General features: G+C 36.5%; 1 protein-coding gene across 2 annotated transcripts; it reads left to right on the top strand.

Annotated features, from left to right (window-relative positions):
- Positions 1–6,217: 6,217 nt before the first annotated feature.
- LOC104592035 (haloacid dehalogenase-like hydrolase family protein) lies at positions 6,218–14,541 on the top strand. 2 transcript variants are annotated; one of them, XM_010251176.3, is made up of 13 exons: positions 6,218–6,841; positions 7,712–7,963; positions 8,422–8,517; positions 9,211–9,388; positions 9,514–9,597; positions 9,679–9,779; positions 10,074–10,166; positions 10,719–10,790; positions 12,309–12,428; positions 12,526–12,576; positions 13,236–13,424; positions 13,856–14,067; positions 14,185–14,541. In XM_010251176.3, the coding sequence occupies exons 1-12, from the start codon at positions 6,401–6,403 to the stop codon at positions 14,021–14,023; spliced, it is 1,845 nt and encodes a 614-aa protein (XP_010249478.1). In that variant the 5' UTR covers positions 6,218–6,400; the 3' UTR covers positions 14,024–14,067; positions 14,185–14,541. The 2 variants fall into 2 exon arrangements, with proteins under 2 accessions (XP_010249478.1, XP_010249477.1); XM_010251175.3 differs by having other exon boundaries at positions 13,856–14,541.
- The last annotated feature ends 6,800 nt before the right edge of the window (positions 14,542–21,341 follow it).

Below are 21,341 nucleotides of genomic sequence, written 5' to 3'. Positions count from 1 at the left end.
GAACATTAGACCACTTGGTCAAAGTTGGTCAAAGTGGCTCTAATACCATTTCAAAGAATGATTTAACCTAAAGGTTAAGTTATTAGGTGAGGTCCTTGAATAGGTTGATAAAGAAGAATAGACATTCTAGTGGCTACATAAAACATCAATTCCTTGGTGACTTCTATTCGAACGAATTCACTTTCAAGTGACCGTTTTCCAATATGGAAGAAGAACAAATGCCTTCATTGAATCTCCAAGACCTGAAGGTGCTCTCCGTCATCAGAAGGGGAGCAAAAAACATGGTCTTTGTTGTTTGAAGTGAAACCTCCTCATCTCGGGAAATTCTTGCTCTGAAGGTGATTTCTAAAGATTCAATCGATAGCATGAATAAGAAAAGAGGCAAAGATAGAGATGGTGGCTATAGGTGTATCATGTTTGAGAGCATGAATAGATTTGTTGCACAGTTTTTAGCGGCCCTTCTAACCCTCTCTTCACCTACGATAGCCTCTCTTAATGGAGAACCTTCCCAAAAGAGTCTGGTAAGCACGAAGTTGACAAGGAACATGCCCATTGTGACCGGTTTTGTTTCTCAAACGGGAACCTTCTCAAAGGAGGATGGAGAGCTATGCCAACACCCCCCAGCTTCTGATTCTATTTCCCATTCGAAATAAGAACATAATGAAAGGGAGAGAACCGATCAAAACCTCCGCCGTCGTTGCAACTTCCAGTAGTGATGGTGATCTTTTTCCTCCGCCCCCTTCCCCTCTTTGTTATCCCTCTCCATCTCCCCTGCAAGCTCGTACGATCTCATCTGCGCAATTCTTCGACAATTTTATGCAATCCATCTAACGATTTTCTTCCTCCACCTCCCTCTCCCTCTACATCGCCCCCTCCATGTGTTACATGGTAAGTGTCCCTTGCTGGTGCACTTCGAGGCACTGAACCCTCGTGCCCATCAACCACCCATGTTTACAGACCAAGCACTGAACCAAAATACCCTTGGTTCTGCAAGCCATCTTCGTTCTCCCTCTTCTCTCCACCGTATAAATTCATCCATCTTATGTAAGAAAACCCATGTTTACAACCAACGGTTCTAACAACCCGTCCAACTATCTCTAATCCACATGGGTGACCTTGCAAATACAGTTCATGACATTGAAAATCATGTGTAAACGGTCTATAACGGAAAAAATAATTGTATGACAATTATCATAAAAAATAGAAATACTTTAAGACAATACTAAAACAGTAGAGATATAGTTAGTTAATTTCTTAAATCTTAAAGGTAGTTTAAAAAATCAAGGTTTATAGAGCCTATGTTTAGCAAAATTTTAGGTCAATTGAACCTAAACTAATTGATACTAAATGGTATAACATCCATTGATGTGGTTATTTATGAAGGCATTCTCCATGGAATATATTATGGAGAACCGACCATTTTGAAACCCAGTTTTAGAACCGGATCTTAGGTCGTCAAACAATTCAATTGTTTGGCCCAGGCTGGCAAAAGGGGTAGTCTTCAATCCTCTACATCAGACTTTCTAGAGTAGAACATAGACATTGGAAAATCATAATTTAACGCAGAAGGAAGCCCGAAGGGGACTGCCTCAAAACTCTGAAAAATACCTTTCAAGTTTCAAACCAAGGGAAGTTGCACGATGGGCTACTGAATTTGCCCCCTGCGACACCATAGGAACTTGAAATTCTTTCCTGAGCACAAAGCTTTTTGGATCTTTAAGCAAAAAGTAAATGTCTTCATGGCAAACATTTTTAACTTCATTCAAAACAAATATCAACTGACTGCAATAAGAATCAAACACAACATTTTGTAGGTTATGATTGACTACAAATAAAAGAGCTTCAAAAGGAGCAGTAACTTCAGCGAGTAAGGGAGAAAAAAACACAACTTGCTCCCCATCCAGGATCCAGCACCCCAGTAGGAACAATTGTTGTTCAAGGCTGGTAAGGAAATCCTTATCAAAGTAGTTATTTCAGCTATTCCTGTGTATGTGATGTCATGCTTCCTATTACCCCAATCTTTGTGTGATGGGTTGACTAAACTATGAGAAAATTCTGGTGGGGAGAGAGAAATAGTCAAAACAAAATTCACTAGATGAATTGGGAACTTCTTTGCAAACCCAAACGAGAAGGAGGATTGGGGTTCAGGGATCCGAAAGCATTCAATCTGGCTCCCCTTGCAAAACAGGCCCGGAGAGTGCTAACAGAACCTAACTCCCTCTTGAGCCAAGTTCTCTTTGGAAAATATTGCAGAAACAACACTTTCCTACAATCCAAACCTCGTAGCAAGTGTTCTTGGGGGTGGAGAAGCCTCATGGCTGGCAAGGAAGTTCTACTGAAAAGCCTTTTTATGCAAGTTGGCAATGGGGAGGACATAAATTTCTGGGATGACCCATGGCTTCCTAATAGCCACAATCACAAAGTACCTTGTGACAAACCTCTATATTGTCCCTTCAGTAGAATTTGGGAGGTAATTGATCCAACCTCTAAAACTTGGAATGTTAGACTTCTAGATGAGTGGCTTCCTAATAATATGGTCAATGATGTCAAGGAAATTTACATTCCTCAAGGGGATGTTAAAGATGAGTACATCTGGAACTGGGAGAGAAATGGCTTCCTTCTTACCATACTGCAAAATCATTGGTTGATAACAAGAGGAATGTAGTCAGTACACTGTACAAGCGGGGCAAACCAAAAAGGCCAAATGCTCTGGAAAGAAATTTGGGGACTACCAGTCATTCCTAGAGCTAAACACTTTTTATGGAGGGTTGTTCATGGAAAAATTCCTTGTAAACTTGAACCTCTGGAAATGTGGAGTAATCCTCTCCAACCTTTGCTCCCTCTATCATTCACATATAGACACAGTTGAGCATTCACTTCTATGGTGTAACCTGTCCCGGAGACTGACAAAGGAACCTTTAGTGATTGGTTGATGATTTTATTAGCTGAGCCTAACATGTCCAAAAAAGATAGAAAGGAACTTCTAAGCTCCACTGCTCTGTTAGTCTAGGCCATCTGGAAATCGGAAAATTTGATGAAATTTGAGGATAGTACAAACGCCTGATTTTGTACTCTCTTACTACCATCGTTTGTGCAGGGACCTCATGCCCAAACTCTTAGTCCAACGAGAGGAAACTCCTTACAGTAAGCAAAGACAGGTGGCCGGCCCTGCTCAATAGAATCTCAGTTGTTTTGCAAAGATCTTTGTGGATGGGGCACTTTTTGAAGGTTTTTTTGTTGGTACTGGTGCTCTGATTCTAGGTACTGATAATAGTTTCATAGCTGCTACGATTGTGACTTGCCTGCCTCGCTCTGCTATATTCTCTGAAGTTCTAGCTATTCTTGAAGGTCTCCAGCTTGCAAAATCAATGGATTGTACCAGAATGTGTCTCTTCTCGAATTGTAAGCTTTTAATTGACGGACTTACAGGGTCTACTACTTGACTCCCTTTCTATCTGAAACCTGTCTTGCATGATATTACTATGAATTCTAGGAGTTTTGAACGTTGTGTGTTTAAGTATATTCATAGGTCTTGTAGTGTTCTAGCCCATAAACTGGCTAGTCCGTTGTGCCCTGCTAGAGCTGTATGGAGAGGTCTCCTTCCTCCCTTTTTGTCCCTCTGGTGGAAATGGCAATATCTCTTTTGTAAACTCTTTCCTATTCGATCAGCATCAATGAACCTTAATTCATTTAGTACCAAAAAAACAAAAAACAAAAAACAAAAACCATCAGGGTCTCTAATCATAAAATCAATTCCTGAAACATTTGAGCTTGCAAAACTACCATCACTGTTAATTTTCCAAAATCCAACATCGTTCTGGAGGCTTTCAACGACCAGTGGAGGGAACAACACCTCTAACCTTTGAATAACTTCCCAATTTTCTGCTACAAGATGTGAGATTTCCTTGCTATTGACCTATTAATTGTGCCCTTAACCACAAAAGGATTAGTATAAGGGGGCACGACAAGAAACTTAATCATGAATCCAACCAGAAGTCTACTTGTAGCCTTGATGTCACAAGTAGCAAGTATGAAGGGGACACGATCCATCTATTCAGGACATGGGTAGCTCATCACCAATCCCCAAAACCCTACTCCAAATCACCAACCAACAAATACGTTCCAACACCTTACCAACATCATTATTTTTGGCTCAATTAGGAAATGGATGAGAAGAGAATATAAAAAAGTTCAAGGGGTATCTTCATAATTTAATACGTTCCATCATCTAACTTAACAACCAACCAGACATATTTGTTGCAAATGAAAGTCGAAGGGGGTAATTGTCATTGATCTCATAGTACAAGGGGTGGCTATAATTAAGGGTGGATTCAAGTCAATTCGACCTAAATATTTAGCTATTTGAGCTGAACTCAAAATTCAACTCAACTGAAAAAAACTCATATGTTCATGTTCAGCTTGGCTCGAGCTTAATAGTAAGCTAACCTTTTTTTCTTCCTGGTAAAGTTTCTTGTTCTATTAACAATTCAAAGCTTGCACATCAAAATAATCTAGAACATGGTATCTTTCTGTTTCTCGATGCAAGCAAACTTTGTATGCTAAGAGGTGAGCTAGTTTGTTTTTTTGTACGAGGAATATATACAAATTCTATTGACTAAAAGTATTGTCTTGGCTTGAATGGTACCCAAGTGAAGTTGATCCACTCATGAGTGATCAAGAGAATGGTTTTTGAGTTTCTTAACAAGTCCTTCAGTATCTAAGCAGACCAGTAAATGATTGCAATTGTGACAGATTGTTGATTCCAAACCTTGAATTAAAGCTCTAATTTCTACATCATTGCTCCCATTTGCTTGCATGCTATTCCTTGCACTTCTAGGATTGCTTTTGATTCTGAGCTCTTGAGTACATATCTAATTCCTGCATGACCTGATTTTTCATCAAATGGGCCATCTGTGTACAAGCTAAATGAGGGAGTGACTAGATTCGACCTTATGTCAGAGTGCTTATTCTCTTCTTTTGCTATTTCTGAATATTTTTTGAGGATGTAGCAAGCTGATTCAATGATTCTCAAGGGGTGGATTTTTTTTCTTTTGAAAGATCCATTGATTCCTTTCTTCCCATAACTTGTATAATATCACCTGGAATTTGGAGAGCATGTAGATTTTCTCCATTTTGGAGAGATGGCTAGGTAACGAGGTTTACTCCAACCTTCTCTCTCTCTCTATCTCTCTCTCTCTCTCTCTATATATATATATATATATATTAAAAAATATACATAAAAACAATTATATATATACATACAAATATTTCTTATTATACATATAAAACTATATTTAAAAATTATTTATTACTAAACATGTAAATTAAAAATATTATATATAACATAAACTCGATTAGGCTTGTGAGATTCATGAGTTTATGATCTTCATTGGGCTCGAACTTGGCTCTATAAACAAATGAACCTATATATTGAGGTCAAATTTGGCTCAAAACTTGATTTAGACAATTAAATTGAGCTTCTCACAAGCTGAACTCTAAAAAAGTTGGATTTGTGTCCACCCCTAATTGTAATTTAGGGCCATCCAACTATTTTGTTGGGCAGAACTAGAAGCCCAAAATCCCATTACTGGTGGAATAGCATTCCCCATTTGAAAGAATGGTAATTCCCTCCTCTCCCTTGGGACTGAGATCCCACTCCACTAATTTTAATTCCTATTTAAACCAAACAGGTTTGAAAATAGACCATTCCAATTCTGATTCCGATTCTATTCTGATGGCCACTCAAAGGACCATTAGATACAACCCAATGCAGAATTCTGAATGACAACCCAATAATCTACTAATAGCCTCTCTAAACCGCATCGTGCCCGTGAATATGGCATCAATTCACCCTCAGGATTCATCCCTATACGGTGGGCACTGATCAGTCATTCTCCCTAACTTTTTTTTGGCAAACAAAAATATTGAACTTGACAGGACTCAGTCATTCAAAGAGGGAATAAATAATAAAAAAAAAGCTCACGTCACAACTCACATGACTAAGTCTAAGTCAAAGTTTGATAGCCCAGAAAACTTGGGTAGGGGGGCCAAGGCAAACAGGGCTCCTTCCCACTACACCTCGTAGCAAGGTAGTGGTTGGGAAAGACCGAGCGGACCATACTCTATCCAGTGGTTTGTTTGTTTCTCGTATGGTTTAATCCTGGATCGACCAGAGAAAAGCAGAGACAAGTTTCCGACTTTCTTCCACACCCTCTCTAGTCTCTCTAGTCTACGTCTACCCGCTCGGCCGCTCATTCACATTCATCTCTCCCCATCTCCCCATTGTGCTGGGTGGTTGGTGAAAGCTGAAGGAAGCACGAGGGGCTTGGGATCTTCGTGTGGCTATCGCTTTCCATAAGCGGAATAATAACCCAAACAAGACTTTTCTCCTTTCAGCTGAATGCCTCCTCGCCTTTCTTCTCTCCATCGCTCTCGCTCCCTACCACTCCATTCGCCGTCCAAATCCTTGCCGGGAACCATCCCGCCGGTGTTTGATCCATTGTTCGGCCGAATGGCGCGAGTCCTCTTACGTGCCTTTCCTCTCGCCTCTAAATCGTCTTCAAACAACGGCTTTCCTCTTCGTTCCCCATCGCATTCGAATTTTGTTCCTTCTACCACTCGTTCCGTTATCTCCTCTTTAGATTCTTTAGTTCTTCGTCGGAGATTTCATGTTTTGTGTCGAGCAGATGGAACGTCTTCCAGACCTCTGCGAGGGAATTTTGCTACGCAGCGAGGGTACAGAAAGGTGCGGCGTCAGCCGTTCAAGAAGAAGGAGAAGCAGTTGGAGCTCAATGTCAGAATCTGTATCGAAGAAGAATTGCCAGACGATCCTGAAATTCTGGTAATTGTATTTTCTTCTGATGAATGATCCTTTATCTTCTATATAGAAAAAGAATAATTGGTTTGTCATTTATCTACATGCTTTTCTTTCTCTTTCTCTCTCTCTTTTTTTGTGGCATTAATCGAGGCTTTATACAGAGAAGTCGGGTGACTGTTGGAAGAAATTCTTCCGAATCTGGAAATTGTGAATGGTTTTACGAAACATGTAAATTTAGGATTTCAAGCTCACTGTTGCATCAAAGAAAAAAGAAGTAGAACCAAAATGCGGTTTTGGTTGCTCATTTGATGTATTTTGATGCTCGAAATAAATACTTTCACACAACAAATATGAGGGTTCCGGGCGATGTCTGTTATATTTGTAAGTGGGTAGGTTTGTGATGCTGACGCTTCTAATTATATGTTTCTGTCTGCAGTGGTTGAATTAGTTTTGAATGCATTATAGATACGCATTAGCATATTGGAATTCTTTAAGTAATTTCATATGTTGGTCCTACCTTGGGATCATTGTCTTTTTCCAATTGCAATTTCCTGAACAACTGGAGTGTTAAAAGCTGCTAATATATTGTTAGAAATTAGCTACTGTAGTTTACTGGAGAACTGTATCTAGCTGCCGTCTCATATATTAGGAAGTAAATGTTAACATATTTTCTTTCACTTCTTTTGCTATGATTAGTACTGATAAAACTTTATATAATTATCCCTGACCTTGCTGTTTGGAATAGGTATAAGTTTTGTTTGTTTCTTCTGTGCCAAGAAGGAAGGGAGACACCAGAGGAAGAATGTTTTTGTCTTTGCTTGTTCTGTTGATTTTCTGTCTTTCTTTGATTAATATGTTCATTTTTTTTTATGTTTATTTTCTCAATTCTTGCAGAGTATTGCAGAAATGCTCAAATTAAATGCTCCTATGGCTATGAAGTTGGCATTTGATGGTCTAAAAGATTCTGTATATAAAACAAGAGATACTAGCATAAATGATGTTGGTGAATTTGAGAATGTTGAATTGTCAATCCTTCTTTGCAATGATGAGTTTATTCGGAAACTTAATAAAGATTGGAGGGATGAGGACCATGCTACTGATGTTCTTTCCATGTCACAACACATTCCTGGGCTTGACCTCCCAATTGTAAGGATTTATTTTTTTAACTGAAATGCTTATCATTTTTTCTATAGTAAGTTATTAAAAATAAAAAAGGGATAGTACAAAGGTTAGGTGATAAGAGATAGCCCACAAACAAAACAACTTTCAACATCCTTCAATCTGCTCTTACCCACCAAAGTAATCATACCTTCCTCTCAATTTTGTCATATAAACTAAAATAACCCACAACACATACCTTTTAATGCAGAAATCCTCAATTCTAATGTCATGAAATGAAGGCCATGCTATCTCATATGCTTATAGAAATCTCTTAATAATTCTTATCAACTAAAAATCCATCTCTCTCTCTCTCACTCTCTAACTATCTAAAAAGAATAATTTCAATATATTACTAATTTGAACTTCTTTATCAACTTCCCTTTCTAAATCTGTCTTTTTATCCACCTGACTAACTACATCAATTAATTTTCCTACATTTGCAGCTTATGTTGGGTGACATAGTCATTTCTGTTGAGACAGCTGCAAGACAAGCAGAGGAAAGAGGACATACTCTTCTCGATGAGATACGCATCCTCTTGGTTGGTGTTTCATTATGTTTTCTTTCCTATTGTTGTTTTCAAGCTGTTTATTTCATTTATTTATGCAGTATTTCCAATTTTGTCCAATTTTAGGACATTGTGTTTGCTTATTAAATTATTTTTGTCACATATGATGCCACTCTAGGTCATTTTTGTCAAACTTGTTTATCAATTTTGCCATTACCTTTTCTAAAATGTTCAGGTCCCTCTCTCATTCCTTTCATGTGAGATATCTTAAGAATTGTGTTAAAGGAAAAATGAAGTAATATGGAATCTAATTGCTGGGTGTGGAAAAATGAAAGTACAGTTGATACTCATGAGAAAGATTTCTTATCACTAAATGAAAGTTTTGGGGCTTGTGCTGGCAATTTAATTAATTGATAAAATGAAGTGCAACCAAGATCTTGCAGGATTTTTCCCACCTTACATGCGTGCGCATGTGTGTGTGCACACACACAGAGATCTTGCAATTTTATTTTGTGGATGAAAACATGCTAAATATCAGCAACCTTCACCTTTTCGGTTGTTTGAAGGCATGTTGAAAACTTGAAACTGAAACAGTAGAACAGAAGAGATTCATGGGAAATCAGAAAGATCAGGAGCAATCTATTGGGTTCTGGATAATGAGACTCACCTTTGCTGGAAATATTTGTATATAACTTGAAGAATCATAAATTGTTGTCTTTATTGCAGGTTCATGGGTTGCTACATCTTTTAGGGTTTGATCATGAGATCAGCGATGAGGCAGAAGAAGAAATGGAGAGGGAGGAGGAACTTCTCTTGAAAAGTCTTGGATGGAAGGGTAAAGGTTTAATTCAGAGTGCATATGATGCTGCAACTAATGGAAGTTTGCAAAAAGAACATTCAGCTGGTATGCTCACTCCTTACCTAATTCGTAATATCAACTTCATTCCTATATGTTGTTCCATGTACTCTTGAATACTTTTAGAGGCATAAGATGTTATAAAGAAATTGGCAGTTTGAGAATATTTACAGGTAAACGTTTAGAAGACAGGAAGAGAGAAGGCAGTCTGCGATTTTATAGACCAAAATTCAGCTATATCTTCTGTGACATGGATGGTGAGCTTATACAGAACATGATGTTGAATGCTTCCTGAAATTCCCCAGTATCTTATATCTGCTCTTTTATACAAATATAAGGTACACTGCTAAACAGTAAAAGTCAAGTTTCTTCAACAACAGCAAAAGCTCTGAAAGAAGCTGTATCAATGGGAGTAAAAGTGGTTATAGCCACTGGGAAGGTGAGAAGAAATAGCATCTTCCCTTTTTAACTTTGGTTCACTAACCTTGGGGTCAGTTGTGTGGAAGTGCCTTCACAGGTTGTGCTAACTCTTGTTCAGTTGAAAATCTGTCTTCTTAAACAGCTTGTACACATTTCAACATAAACAATTTATCATTTCTTCTGCATTAAATGACCAATATTGTCTTCTTACTTTCTTAGAATGCAATTTCATTTTTGTGTTCTTGTTGCCTGCAAAAGAAAATGGAAGTAGGACCTGCTGGTAACAATTTATTTGTTTTATCTTTGTAAACAGACACGACCTGCTGTTATAAGTGCTTTGAAGATGGTAGATTTAGCTGGAAAGGATGGCATTGTTTCAGAGTTTTCACCTGGGGTTTTCTTACAGGTTTATTTACTTGTTTATATACTGTTTTGTTAATCCTTTAACACGTGAATTAGCTCATTGGCATTTACCACCAGATAAAATGAAGCAAAACAGAAATGGATATATATGCATATGGACATTCATGTTCTAAATTTTGCTTGTACACCTTTGGACTTATTTTAGCAGGCATTCTCATACTTTGCTTTGGCAGTATTATTGATGATTTATAGTGAAGAAAATTTTGCTAATTTCTAGAGAACGTTGATAGTGAAGTGTTGACTAGCCAACGTATAGCACTGAAAAGAATTCATAGGTTATAATAGTATCTTATTTTTGTTTGATGAAGTCATTACCAATCAAATAGTATCATCCCAGAATGTTCATTTTAGTGAGTAAATACTTGTTATGCCCTATCCACATTGAAGCCAAACGAAACATCTGTTTAAACCAACAAATGCTTGCTTATGCATTTATGTTATTGGAAAATGCTTATATATTACTCTTTTAAAGAATTCTGGTAACTTTATTTACAAGATGTTGTCTCTTACCATTTATTTTGTATTCCTGTTCCAGGGATTGCTTGTTTATGGTAGACAAGGTCGGGAAATTTCTAGAAGAAATTTGGACCTTAGTGTCTGTAGAGAGGTAGATGCTTTCTGTTTCGAAATAGTGCTTCTGATTTCAAGTTATAACTTGGTCTGTGGCTAGTAGTACTTACTGGCAACAGAATTTTTTGTGGTTAAATAATTTCGTATCCTACTTGTTTCAAGAAAAACTACCAGTAGTTTTTTACTCATGGGAGATTCAAATAACTGAATCAGTTGCTTCCGAATAATTTTTATAGAAAATGCATAACATGTTAACTAGTAACTGCTTTTTCTTCCATAGTGTTAGACTAGTAGCAACTGTTGATGGAAAACTTTGTTCCAGATGTTTATTGATGTACAGCATTTATGGTAGAATACTCTGATACAGTTGTACTGGAGCTTGTGTTGCTTGCCTTTCTCTGGGTGTTGGTTCATTTTTTTCCTGGTGCTGTGTCTTGTCTGTATCCTTCTATATCTTCATGCCAGGCAGTAGTACTTCTGCCCATGGATGGTTGGGATTTTATGCTGTTTTGTGCTTAACATTGGACTGTTGTTGCTGGAATCCTGTCAGATTTCCTGGTTATTGCCACCTGGGCTGTCTGTGTTACTTTGGCATCTGGCATTACCTAATGATCTTGCTGGCTGCTAATGAAGAAATCATGAATAAGGTTGCATTAGATATTGAAATTTCAATGTTGAAATTTGATTCCTTTCAAGTTTTGGTTTACTCACATGTGACTCATTGGATATGGGTAAACTCTACTACACATAGTGCTAGCCCCCTTGGTAACAACTGAAGTGGCTGAACTAAATGACTTGTTGCTTTGTCCTTTATAAGTAATTAAGTTGTGAGTTCCTTAACGGCTGAATGGAATATTAGGCAGATGACTATAACCCTAAATATTTTTGTATATGATCATTTATCCACTAAAGACAAAGCAATAACTCATTCAATTCAGCCTCTTCAGCTGTTGCCACATGACCCCTAACCCCCCCCCCTCCCCTTTTGTTTCTTGGGAGAAAATAGAGTTAAAGAAACAAAGCTAGCCCCTCAAAAGATGGGGGGTGCCCATCGAGAGGGGGGGGGGGAGTTACAGAATGAGAGATCTACCATGGTACCAACTTAGCCCTAAAATCATCCTGGGCAAACTGATCCAAATTACTAGACATGCTATTTGCCCATAAGGAGGTGCCCAATTTTGATGTTTGTACTATAATTACTTTGATTACATGAGAAAGGCTTCGAAGCATATTGTTACTTAAATAATTTTTTTATGGATAAAACAAGTTATTTGAATTAGAAATACACTTATTAAGAATCCTTGGTCTTAGTGTGTGGAAAAAAGAGATCCTTAGATGTTGAATAGGCTTCAAGAAGAGCATGAGATATTGCTCAGTTGGAATTACTTTCAAAGAGATGATAGCATTTATTTATCTCAAGTTTCGAACATGTATAATTCTCAAGTTACTTGCTAATATCTATAAATATTCTGTATAACTGAAGTTCCTTAAAGAATTATCAGTATCCTCTTTTGTTTCATGCTGCCTTAACTTCTTGATTTTTTCTAAACTGCAGGCATTTCTTTACTCATGGGAGAACAAGATTCCTCTTATTGCATTTAGTCAGGATCGTTGTTTAACACTGTTTGATCATCCTTTGGTTGACTCTCTTCATTCTGTATATCATGAGCCAAAGGTACCAAAATACACTCCATTTTTTCTTCCACTAATATATTTAGTGGGAAATTTTCCCATTATCTATGGTTCTTATGAAATTGTTTGTTTCTTTGCAGGCAGAGGTTATGCCTTCGGTTGAACACATTTTAGCTGCTGCTGAGATACAGGTAGAGACAAGTTGGCCCTAATATGGTAAAAAGTTGTTGTTCTTGTTGTTTCATGGGGCTACACAATGGGGGTGTTGTGTTGCCCCTGGTGACAGTGGGATTTGATCTCAAATCTCCACTACAACCAGCCAGAGAACTTACTAACTGAGCCACCTTTGGTTGGTTGAACTTCAAATTCATATTATCATTAAAAGGGTTCATATAGATTTAACTACTTTAATTAGATTAAAGATTTATGTTGACTTGTCAGCTCATTGGATGCTTCCTTTATGTTAAATTACCAGCAATTGAGAAGAACGCTCTGTGGTCTTGTTGACAAGGGAAAATTTGTGTCCAAGCATAAAATATTTGTTCCCTAATGCATAAGTGTCTTTTTCCATGGGATTTGCTGTTTCTCACTGCCCATAACCCTGGTGCTACTTAATTTTCAAAATTGTTCCTAGTGAGTTCAATTGATCAACATGGAGGCTTTTCTATGGTTTGTCCCCCTCAAAAGTTGCACATCTTCAGCAGAGTAACTAGTATTTTCAAAATTCCCTAGTTGAGCATATCAGTTGACTCCATCATTTAGCATCTGAGCAACACGATTATGGATAATTCTTTACTTCTGCTAATCTCTTTTCTTTATTAACTTACAGTATCTTTTCTTGGGTTCACAGAAGCTGATTTTCTTAGATACTACTGAAGGGGTGGCTGCTACCTTGAGGCCATATTGGTCAGAAGCAACAAAAGGGCGTGCTGGTGTCATCCAAGCACAGCCTGATATGCTTGAAATTATTCCCCCTGGAACCTCAAAAGGAAGTGGAGTAAGAACGCTGCTTGATCATTTAGATGTAAATGCAAAAGAGGTATGAACCACCCTTGGTACTTATAAATCTCTAGGTAATCTTTCAACATTATTGTAGATAATGACTGATCCAACAAAAAATAAATGCATATTCATAAAAAAAAATACAAAATAAATGCATTATGGTAGTAATGCCACTACTGGAGTACAGCATTTATCCAGTATCATTTCCCTAGGATACCTGTCAAATCATATCAGGATTTGATATGGTTTAGGGCAGAGTTTTCTTGTCTAGCTGTATGCTTTGTTCCATGTCATGCCATTAGTCAATGTTTTGGAACTTTAACAATGATTGATCTTGGCCTGCTTTTAGATATTCAAGTTACTGTTCTTGAGGTCACCATGCTTAAATTTGATTGCTAGCATTCAAGAAAAAAAAAAGGTTAACAGAAGCAGTTACATTAATTCCCCTGATTCCACATTGACTTTCAGATAATGGCTATTGGTGATGGTGAAAATGATGTTGAGATGCTTGAGTTGGCTTCGCTAGGAATTGCTCTCAGTAATGGATCAGAGAAGGCAAAGGCTGTGGCTGATGCGATTGGTCCCAGCAATGATGAAGATGGTGTAGCTGATGCCATCTACCGTTATGCTTTCTGAGCATCTATTTGGGCATGAAGATAGGAAAAGCCAAAATAACCATGGTATAGGTCCATATTTATATGTTGGGGATCAACCCATGCTTATGTTCTTGTTTATTTGTATATTCCCTTTAAAGGGATTCTTCAAAATCCAAAAGAGGAGTTATTTATTTTTTTTAGGCAAGGAAGGTTGTCTGTTCCGTTGTTGAAATTGTCTGATCAAGACCATTCTTTGCGCTGGGCATCCCCAAACCCTGTTAATGAGGGAAACAGCTTTCTTTGGTTTCTAGCTCCAATTAATTGTCACTCCACCAATGTTGAAAGAGAAGAAAGATTCTATTAGATCAGATTCAGAGTTAAAAAAGAGAGAAAAAAAAGATTCATTTGGTGATGGCAGACTTATTCAGTTTCTTTTGGTTACTGATGAATATTTAGTGATGCTTGTGTTTGAGGAATTGTTGACAGTCTGTACTTTAGGATGTTCTTTCTGGAATATATTATTGGTGCTGGTGCACGGGTGGTTGGCACTTTTTCAAAGTTTTGTTATTTTTACTGTAGACTAAGATATGTTATATATGACTTTAAAATACTATACAAATATTATTAAATGGAAAATATATGATGCCGGAAAATATGGTAACTAAAGAGCTTTGACCAATCAAAGCACCCCGTGAATTTTGGTCATCTCTTTTATGACACCAATTGGTTGACTGCAAGTTTTTCCGGTGTCATGTATTTCTGGTACTATAGTCGAAACCCATTATTGAAACAGTATTAAGACATTTGCATTGTTGCACCGTTTCAAAAATGATGGGGGTACCTGCAATTATGTAGATATACTGAACCGCTGCTTTTAGTGAAGAGTATAAAGTTATACATCAATAAAATTGATGTAGTATTTATATTAATAATCGATGTAAAATCTTATGTTTGATAGGGTTTTACATCGATTATCAAGCATACGCAAAACTGAACTGAAATTAAGTTTTACGTCAATCATGATTATACTCTTCTTCCAAACACGAATGCAATTGAACCAGCGTAAATTTTTACACCATTCTTGATTTACACCGATTGCAAACACAATCTTAAGGTTTGTTGTTACAACTCCGTAATTGACATTAAACTACAATATGGCTCAGTTTTGGAAAGAATTATAAATACAAGATTTAGAAATACTGTATACAAGATCTTGCACTGCAACATATTTGTATTTGGGCTCTTCCCAAACTGAGCCATGCCTATATTTTGTCTTTAATTGCTTTCACTAATTAGTAAAACCCGGGCCAAATGACTTGTGAAGTACGAGCATGGAAATTGTAGCGGGTTGTGCTCTCTAACGTTTATGTAAGATGACATTTGGGGTCCTTTACTGAAAATTTTCAAGTCTTCCGATTCAAATATGGATCACTGGGTGCCTGGCTTCCTGTCTCCCGTCCGCTTTCTAGTTCTTATTTGTAGTATCGTATCGCACCGTTTCCAGTGCTGTGCTGCATGGATGGACATTTATAGAGAAACCAGTTTCCTTTTCCTAGACGGTGACACCCGGTCTACTGTGATTTCTAAAATGTTACGTACTAAAGAGATGCATATGGTTAATTGCTTCACAGCTTGAACCATGATTACACCTAATGATCAAGGATTAACATGGGTATCGGTAAGCATTGATAGAGTCAATACTGATTTTTTTTTTTTTTTTTAATTTTACAACAATAAGGGAGTTGAACTGTTGAAGAAGACGTAGGAGATCATTTAAAATTTTCAAAATGTTTATATATATCAGTGTATTTAAATGTAACTGGATACATATCATATCCATATTCTAATCCTTGCCGGTGATTGATGCTGAAAAATAGGCTCAGTCTGGGAAGAGTACAAATGTAAATATATACACTATAAATATGTACAAAATAATACAAAATACAAGTTTTGCACTCCAGAATTCTAGATATCTGTATTTGTATTCCTTCCAAACTGAGCCATTCATGGGAGGATTTTGTGTCATAAACCAATTCTAGTATAGCATTACACATCACGAGTTCCTCTGTACAGGAACTGGAGGCGCCCTACAGCTACCCGTGAAGCTATTCCTTTTACCTAAGGAGTTCTTTGATAAAATTGTCCTTGAGGTCTTCTTTGATATGAAAGCTTTAGGAGTGAAAGATTTGTTGGTATAAAATAACCCACATGACTTCGTTTTCTTTCTGTGAGGATTTTCTCTTTTAACGAGATCTTCTATGCAGCTGACTTCATATAAAGATGAAAAGGATTGAGACTTGCCTTGGTAATGCTTGGAAAGTCCTCTCCTGCAAATACAATACAAGCTCCATCGGTTTCGGTACTAGTAATAGCATTTGATGCTTCAAAGTTCAATCAATACAAGTATTAACCACCCATCCTCGATTGTTAATTTACTCACCTGATAGGAAGTTGGGCCATCACCTCAGATAATTCATACAGAGGCTCGTTCAGCATCGGAGGTGATGAGTCTGATGATGACTGTGAACTCGAGGAAGAGGCATCTTCTGCATAGTCTAAAGAAGATGAAGCAATGGAAGCAGTTGAAACTTCTGAGGAGGATGTAGTGGGAGAGCCATGAAAATCTTCATCAGCATCCATAACTGCCCATTGATCATGTCGTGTGGCATTGGCAGGAAATGAATGAATTGTCCTCAAGATTGGATCACCAAAATTTGGCTTTGGGCCTTCACCCATTGTTGAAAGTCGAAATTGGAAACAAGAAAAAGATAGAGGAGAGGGGTTTGAAGGGTCTTGGGGCCAATATACTCCATCATGATAATATTATAAATACATTAATTAATGGGGAACAGAGAGAATTGTTTATCATGCTGAGATCCACAGTGGAAAATAGGATCATTAATGAATCAGTTAGTAGTTAGGGTTTTGCTTTATCCAGATATTCGAGATTATCACCTTTCAGCTTTGAAATTTGCGTTAACCTTTGCCTTGGTCATTGTACAGGGAAAAGAGGACAAGGCAATCCCCATCCGAGTCACCATCCTCACCCTAATAATTCAAGTACTCTCTCTTGTCTTTTTTTTTTTTTTCGCTTTAATATTTCATGGAATCCATGGGGACTTGTGCCAAAGGAGATCTTCTAGATATAACATAACCTTTTTGATGTATTTAGAGGGCACCAACCCTTAATTTGTAATATTCTGCAAGTATCTCTACCTCCAAATCTCTAATTTTTCTTTTACCCCAACTTGGAAACTATACAAACCTCGTGGTCATGAACAAATGCCATATAAAGGTTGTTTGGGTAGTGTGGTTCATTCGAAAATATAGTGTTGAAGTTCATCTCACAAATGCCATATAAACTTAAGTTGAAATATAACTTAGTTTGATCTACATATTATAGTATAAGTTGAATTAGGCCATCTCACAATTTATTATCTTATGTACCAATTTATGTCATATTAAATGCAATTATTCATGTAAAATTTTCCAATAAATTCATAAGTTACTTTTTAGAAAATTTCTTTGATAAAAGCATCCATGTTATCCATACAACGGTGCAAAACATCCTTAGAGAGTGTGGTGCGATTTCGACTACACCAAGGTGGGAGCTCAATACATTAAAACGTCCATGTTTTATTAAGTCACTATATGTCTATATCGAACAACCCCCTAATTGTTATTTAGTATATACAATGGGTAAAAGTTTATCTATTATCTAATTCATAGCAAATGCAAATCGGGAGAGGGAGAGAGAGAGAGTATGTGCAAATGGATCTGATCCATTCCTTATTCTCGTGATTCAGATAACTACATTTCGGATCTTTGAACCGGTAATAGGATTTAATAAGAAATCGAATGGAATTCGGATCACCCCTATCTAATTTGAGAAGATCCTGTCCATTATATATGTTATTTATTTATTTATTTATATTACATTTTTTTGTAAATTTGTTATATTATGTATTTTTTTTATAAAAACATGTATATATGATCAAAATAGTTGAAAATATACTTTTATTTTTTTTTTGTTTTTCTTTATTTAAATTGTTATATTTTATTTTTCTTTTAATAATTTATTTATTTTTTATAAAAAAATCAAATTGGATTATATCAAGAAATCCAACTTCCTCATTGGATTCAAATTCAAATCATTGATCCAAAGAACCAACTACCTCATGGGATTTGAATTCAAATCCATATTTACAAGATCCTATCATATCAGATCAGATATAAAATTAATAGTATCGAATTCAAATATATACTCAAATTAGAATCCGATCCGTTTGCATCCCTGTCAGAGAAGGAGATGGATAAGGACGCTTTTGAAAGTACAGTTCATAACATTTGAGAAAATCGGATTTCACATCTGGAGCTAGTGTTGACATCCATGCTTAACCACGCCAAGTCGCCAGCAACCCACAGATGAGACCATTGAATCCCATCATTCAATAGCCACAGCGTCCAAGAGGCCGACATAAAGCTCTTTTATTTTAGGTCAGAACACTCGTACTGGTTGGCAGAAATTATGGGTCCTGTGTGAAAAAGTTTCTCTTTTTTGCTCTCTATTCCACACATTTCTATCTGAGTGGGTAGGAAAATTGAATAGGAAATTTGTAGTTTTTTTTTTTTTTCTTTTGTTTTTTTGAAAGGTACTCATTATATTAAACTAAACCAAGATAATAGAGTCCTCCACCCTTGGTATCCCATCTTGATAATCATAAAATACAAAAGATGATAGACAGTGAGACTTAGCTAATTGGGATACTTTGTGGGCGGTAGTATTAAACTTTCTATTTATAAAACCAAATTTACAATTTCTAAACTTTGACAGTAGAGATCTGATCCTAGACAAAAGCCAATGGCAGGACCAGAGAAGATCTGCTTTCTACTGGAGTGCCTTTACAACTTGCTGAGGATCTGTATATATACAAACTTCCTATATATCCCAGTGTGAGAGTTCTGACAAAGCCTGCATAATTGCATAAAGTTCAGCTTGAATTACCAAGTAGATCTGATTGGTTCTACCTCCTAAAATTTTCAAACAAGATAAATTTTTTGACAGGAGAAGAACACCATAAGTATATAATGAATCTGAGATTTTCCCTGCATCAGTAAATACAATAAGATCCAAATTGTTAGATATGGTAAGTGTAAATTTATCCATTGAGTGTTGAATCGGAGGAGCATTGATATTGGAATGATGATCCGAATGGAAGAAAGAATTGTTAATTTGATGCAGGAGATTAATGGGTTGAATTAGCCTGTTTCTGAAGCACTTTTCATTCTTGGCATACCAAATATAATAAGAAGCTGTAGCTACCCAACTAAAAATATTCATAAAAAGAGAGCAATCCTCAGTTTGATTATAGAGGGTTTGAATACATAAAGTCCAAGATCCTTGAAATATAGTTTGAAAATAAAGGTTCCAAGAGTTATCAAATAAAACTGTTTGGGTATAACTACAAGTCATGAATAAGTGATCAGTAGTTTCAGCTTCTATTTCACAAGAACACAAGTTTTTTGGTGGGTTTCTTGAACAATAATATTTTTAATAGGAATGAAGTCATTAAGAACTCTCAAAAGCAAAAGTTGAAATTGAGGTGCAATAGTTAGTTTCCAAAGCTTTTTAAAATAGAAATTGAGACCAGGAACTATATTTGGGAATGATATTTGTTTATTTTTTTTATATTCTTCCTTTACAGTAAATTTCCCTGAGCTGTGCTGAAACCAAATCCAGTAAGCCGAATGAGTGGAAGGAAAGATTGGGGTATTCAAAACCTTTGAAACTTCATCAAGAGGAAATAAAGAATTGATGACGTCTCTGTTCCATTGAGCATTATGGATCAGATGGGAGATATTCAAATTTTTAAGTTGGGGTGCTGAAGGAAGAGAAATCCAAGAAAACTGATTGTGAGATTGAATCCAAGGTCGCTGAGAAATTGAAAATGAAGAGTTTTAATTAACCAAATAATCAAATAGTTGTATGGTGCTGGTCTTCCAAGTCATTTCTTCTCTTCTTTATCTATTTATTTATAAAACAAATTGGGAAGCTAATAATAACATTAGAGGAAAAATGTATCAAATGGTAACGAGAGACAACAAATAAACGGGTAGCTCACCCAAACTTACTAGTTGCAAGAAGTTAATGTGGAAAGTTGTTTCTCTTTTGAGCCTCCTCCTTCTTTTCTTTTTTGACAATTCTTCAATTTTTTTTCTATTATGAGTTTATGACAAAGCTCCCCTGTGGAAAGAAACAGACTGAAGAATGTTAACCCCAAGCTAGTTTGCGGCGGTAAAAATCCTCATATACCCCTAACATGATCATTTATAAACTGTAAAGGGTGAACGTGGATATACAGTTTTCATTCTATTGAATAGGATTAGCATTCGTTTACAGTTTTCTTCCGAGTTCTTTGGTGATGCTTGGCATCGATGATGATTTTCTCATAAATCGGCGCCATGTAGGATCTAAATCAGAATTTGTAGAATCAGTGATTTTTTTCTTGTTTGGTTGGTTGATTATACCAATTTCTGGGAAATCAGCCAAAAATCGTTTATTCAAATCAGTACTTTTTAGGGATAACATTTTTTGATGATTTCTTGATTTTCAACTAATTCCGATTTTTTTAAGGATGACATGTCATTGAATAATAACTTTAATACAAAAATCACTAATTTCTAGATAATCATCATCAATGCCATTATTCACCATCCCATTTGGTAGTTTTTTTATGTGCCTTCATGATTCATTATATTTCAGAATTTCCCCAAATGGAACATCAAATGCCATTACTATTTAGATGGTGTTGTTGCAGAATCATCTTTTGAAAGCGTTTCTAATGGCACCAAACCGTTTCAAGCAACACTGGATGCAATGATGCATGAAGTTTTGTGAGAATCACTTTTAGAGAAAAACACCATTTTGACATTTTTTTGCAATGAAATTCACCTTTTTGTTTACGTGGTGTCTAATCTAATCGCACCAAATAACAATACAAAATATGCATAAAACCCGAAATTAAATTTAGAAAATGGGAATGATACCAAAGACCAACTTAATGAGTGGCAATTAGAGCATTAGGATAAGCCTGATATTGTAGAAGTTGTGGGTAAACTTAGGGAGAATGACCAATCAGTCCAGGGTCAGAATTTGTAGGTTCAAAGTACTGGCCGGGTAGGGGCTAGCTCGGAATATTTGCCAATTCATGGGCGGACGTTAGTGTATAGAGTGTGGGTTGTGATCCTTTTGAATGTTTATAACTCTGCAGTGTAAATCAGAAATATCCATTGGACAAATCCGTACTTCTTCCTAAATCTTATCTATTGGGACAATACGTTTTTTCGGTAACTAAACT

Source organism: Nelumbo nucifera, chromosome 8 (genome assembly GCF_055504915.1).
Source record: "Nelumbo nucifera cultivar China Antique chromosome 8, China Antique-T2T, whole genome shotgun sequence".
Lineage (NCBI taxonomy): Eukaryota > Viridiplantae > Streptophyta > Magnoliopsida > Proteales > Nelumbonaceae > Nelumbo > Nelumbo nucifera.
This window is presented reverse-complemented; position numbering and strand designations above follow the sequence as displayed.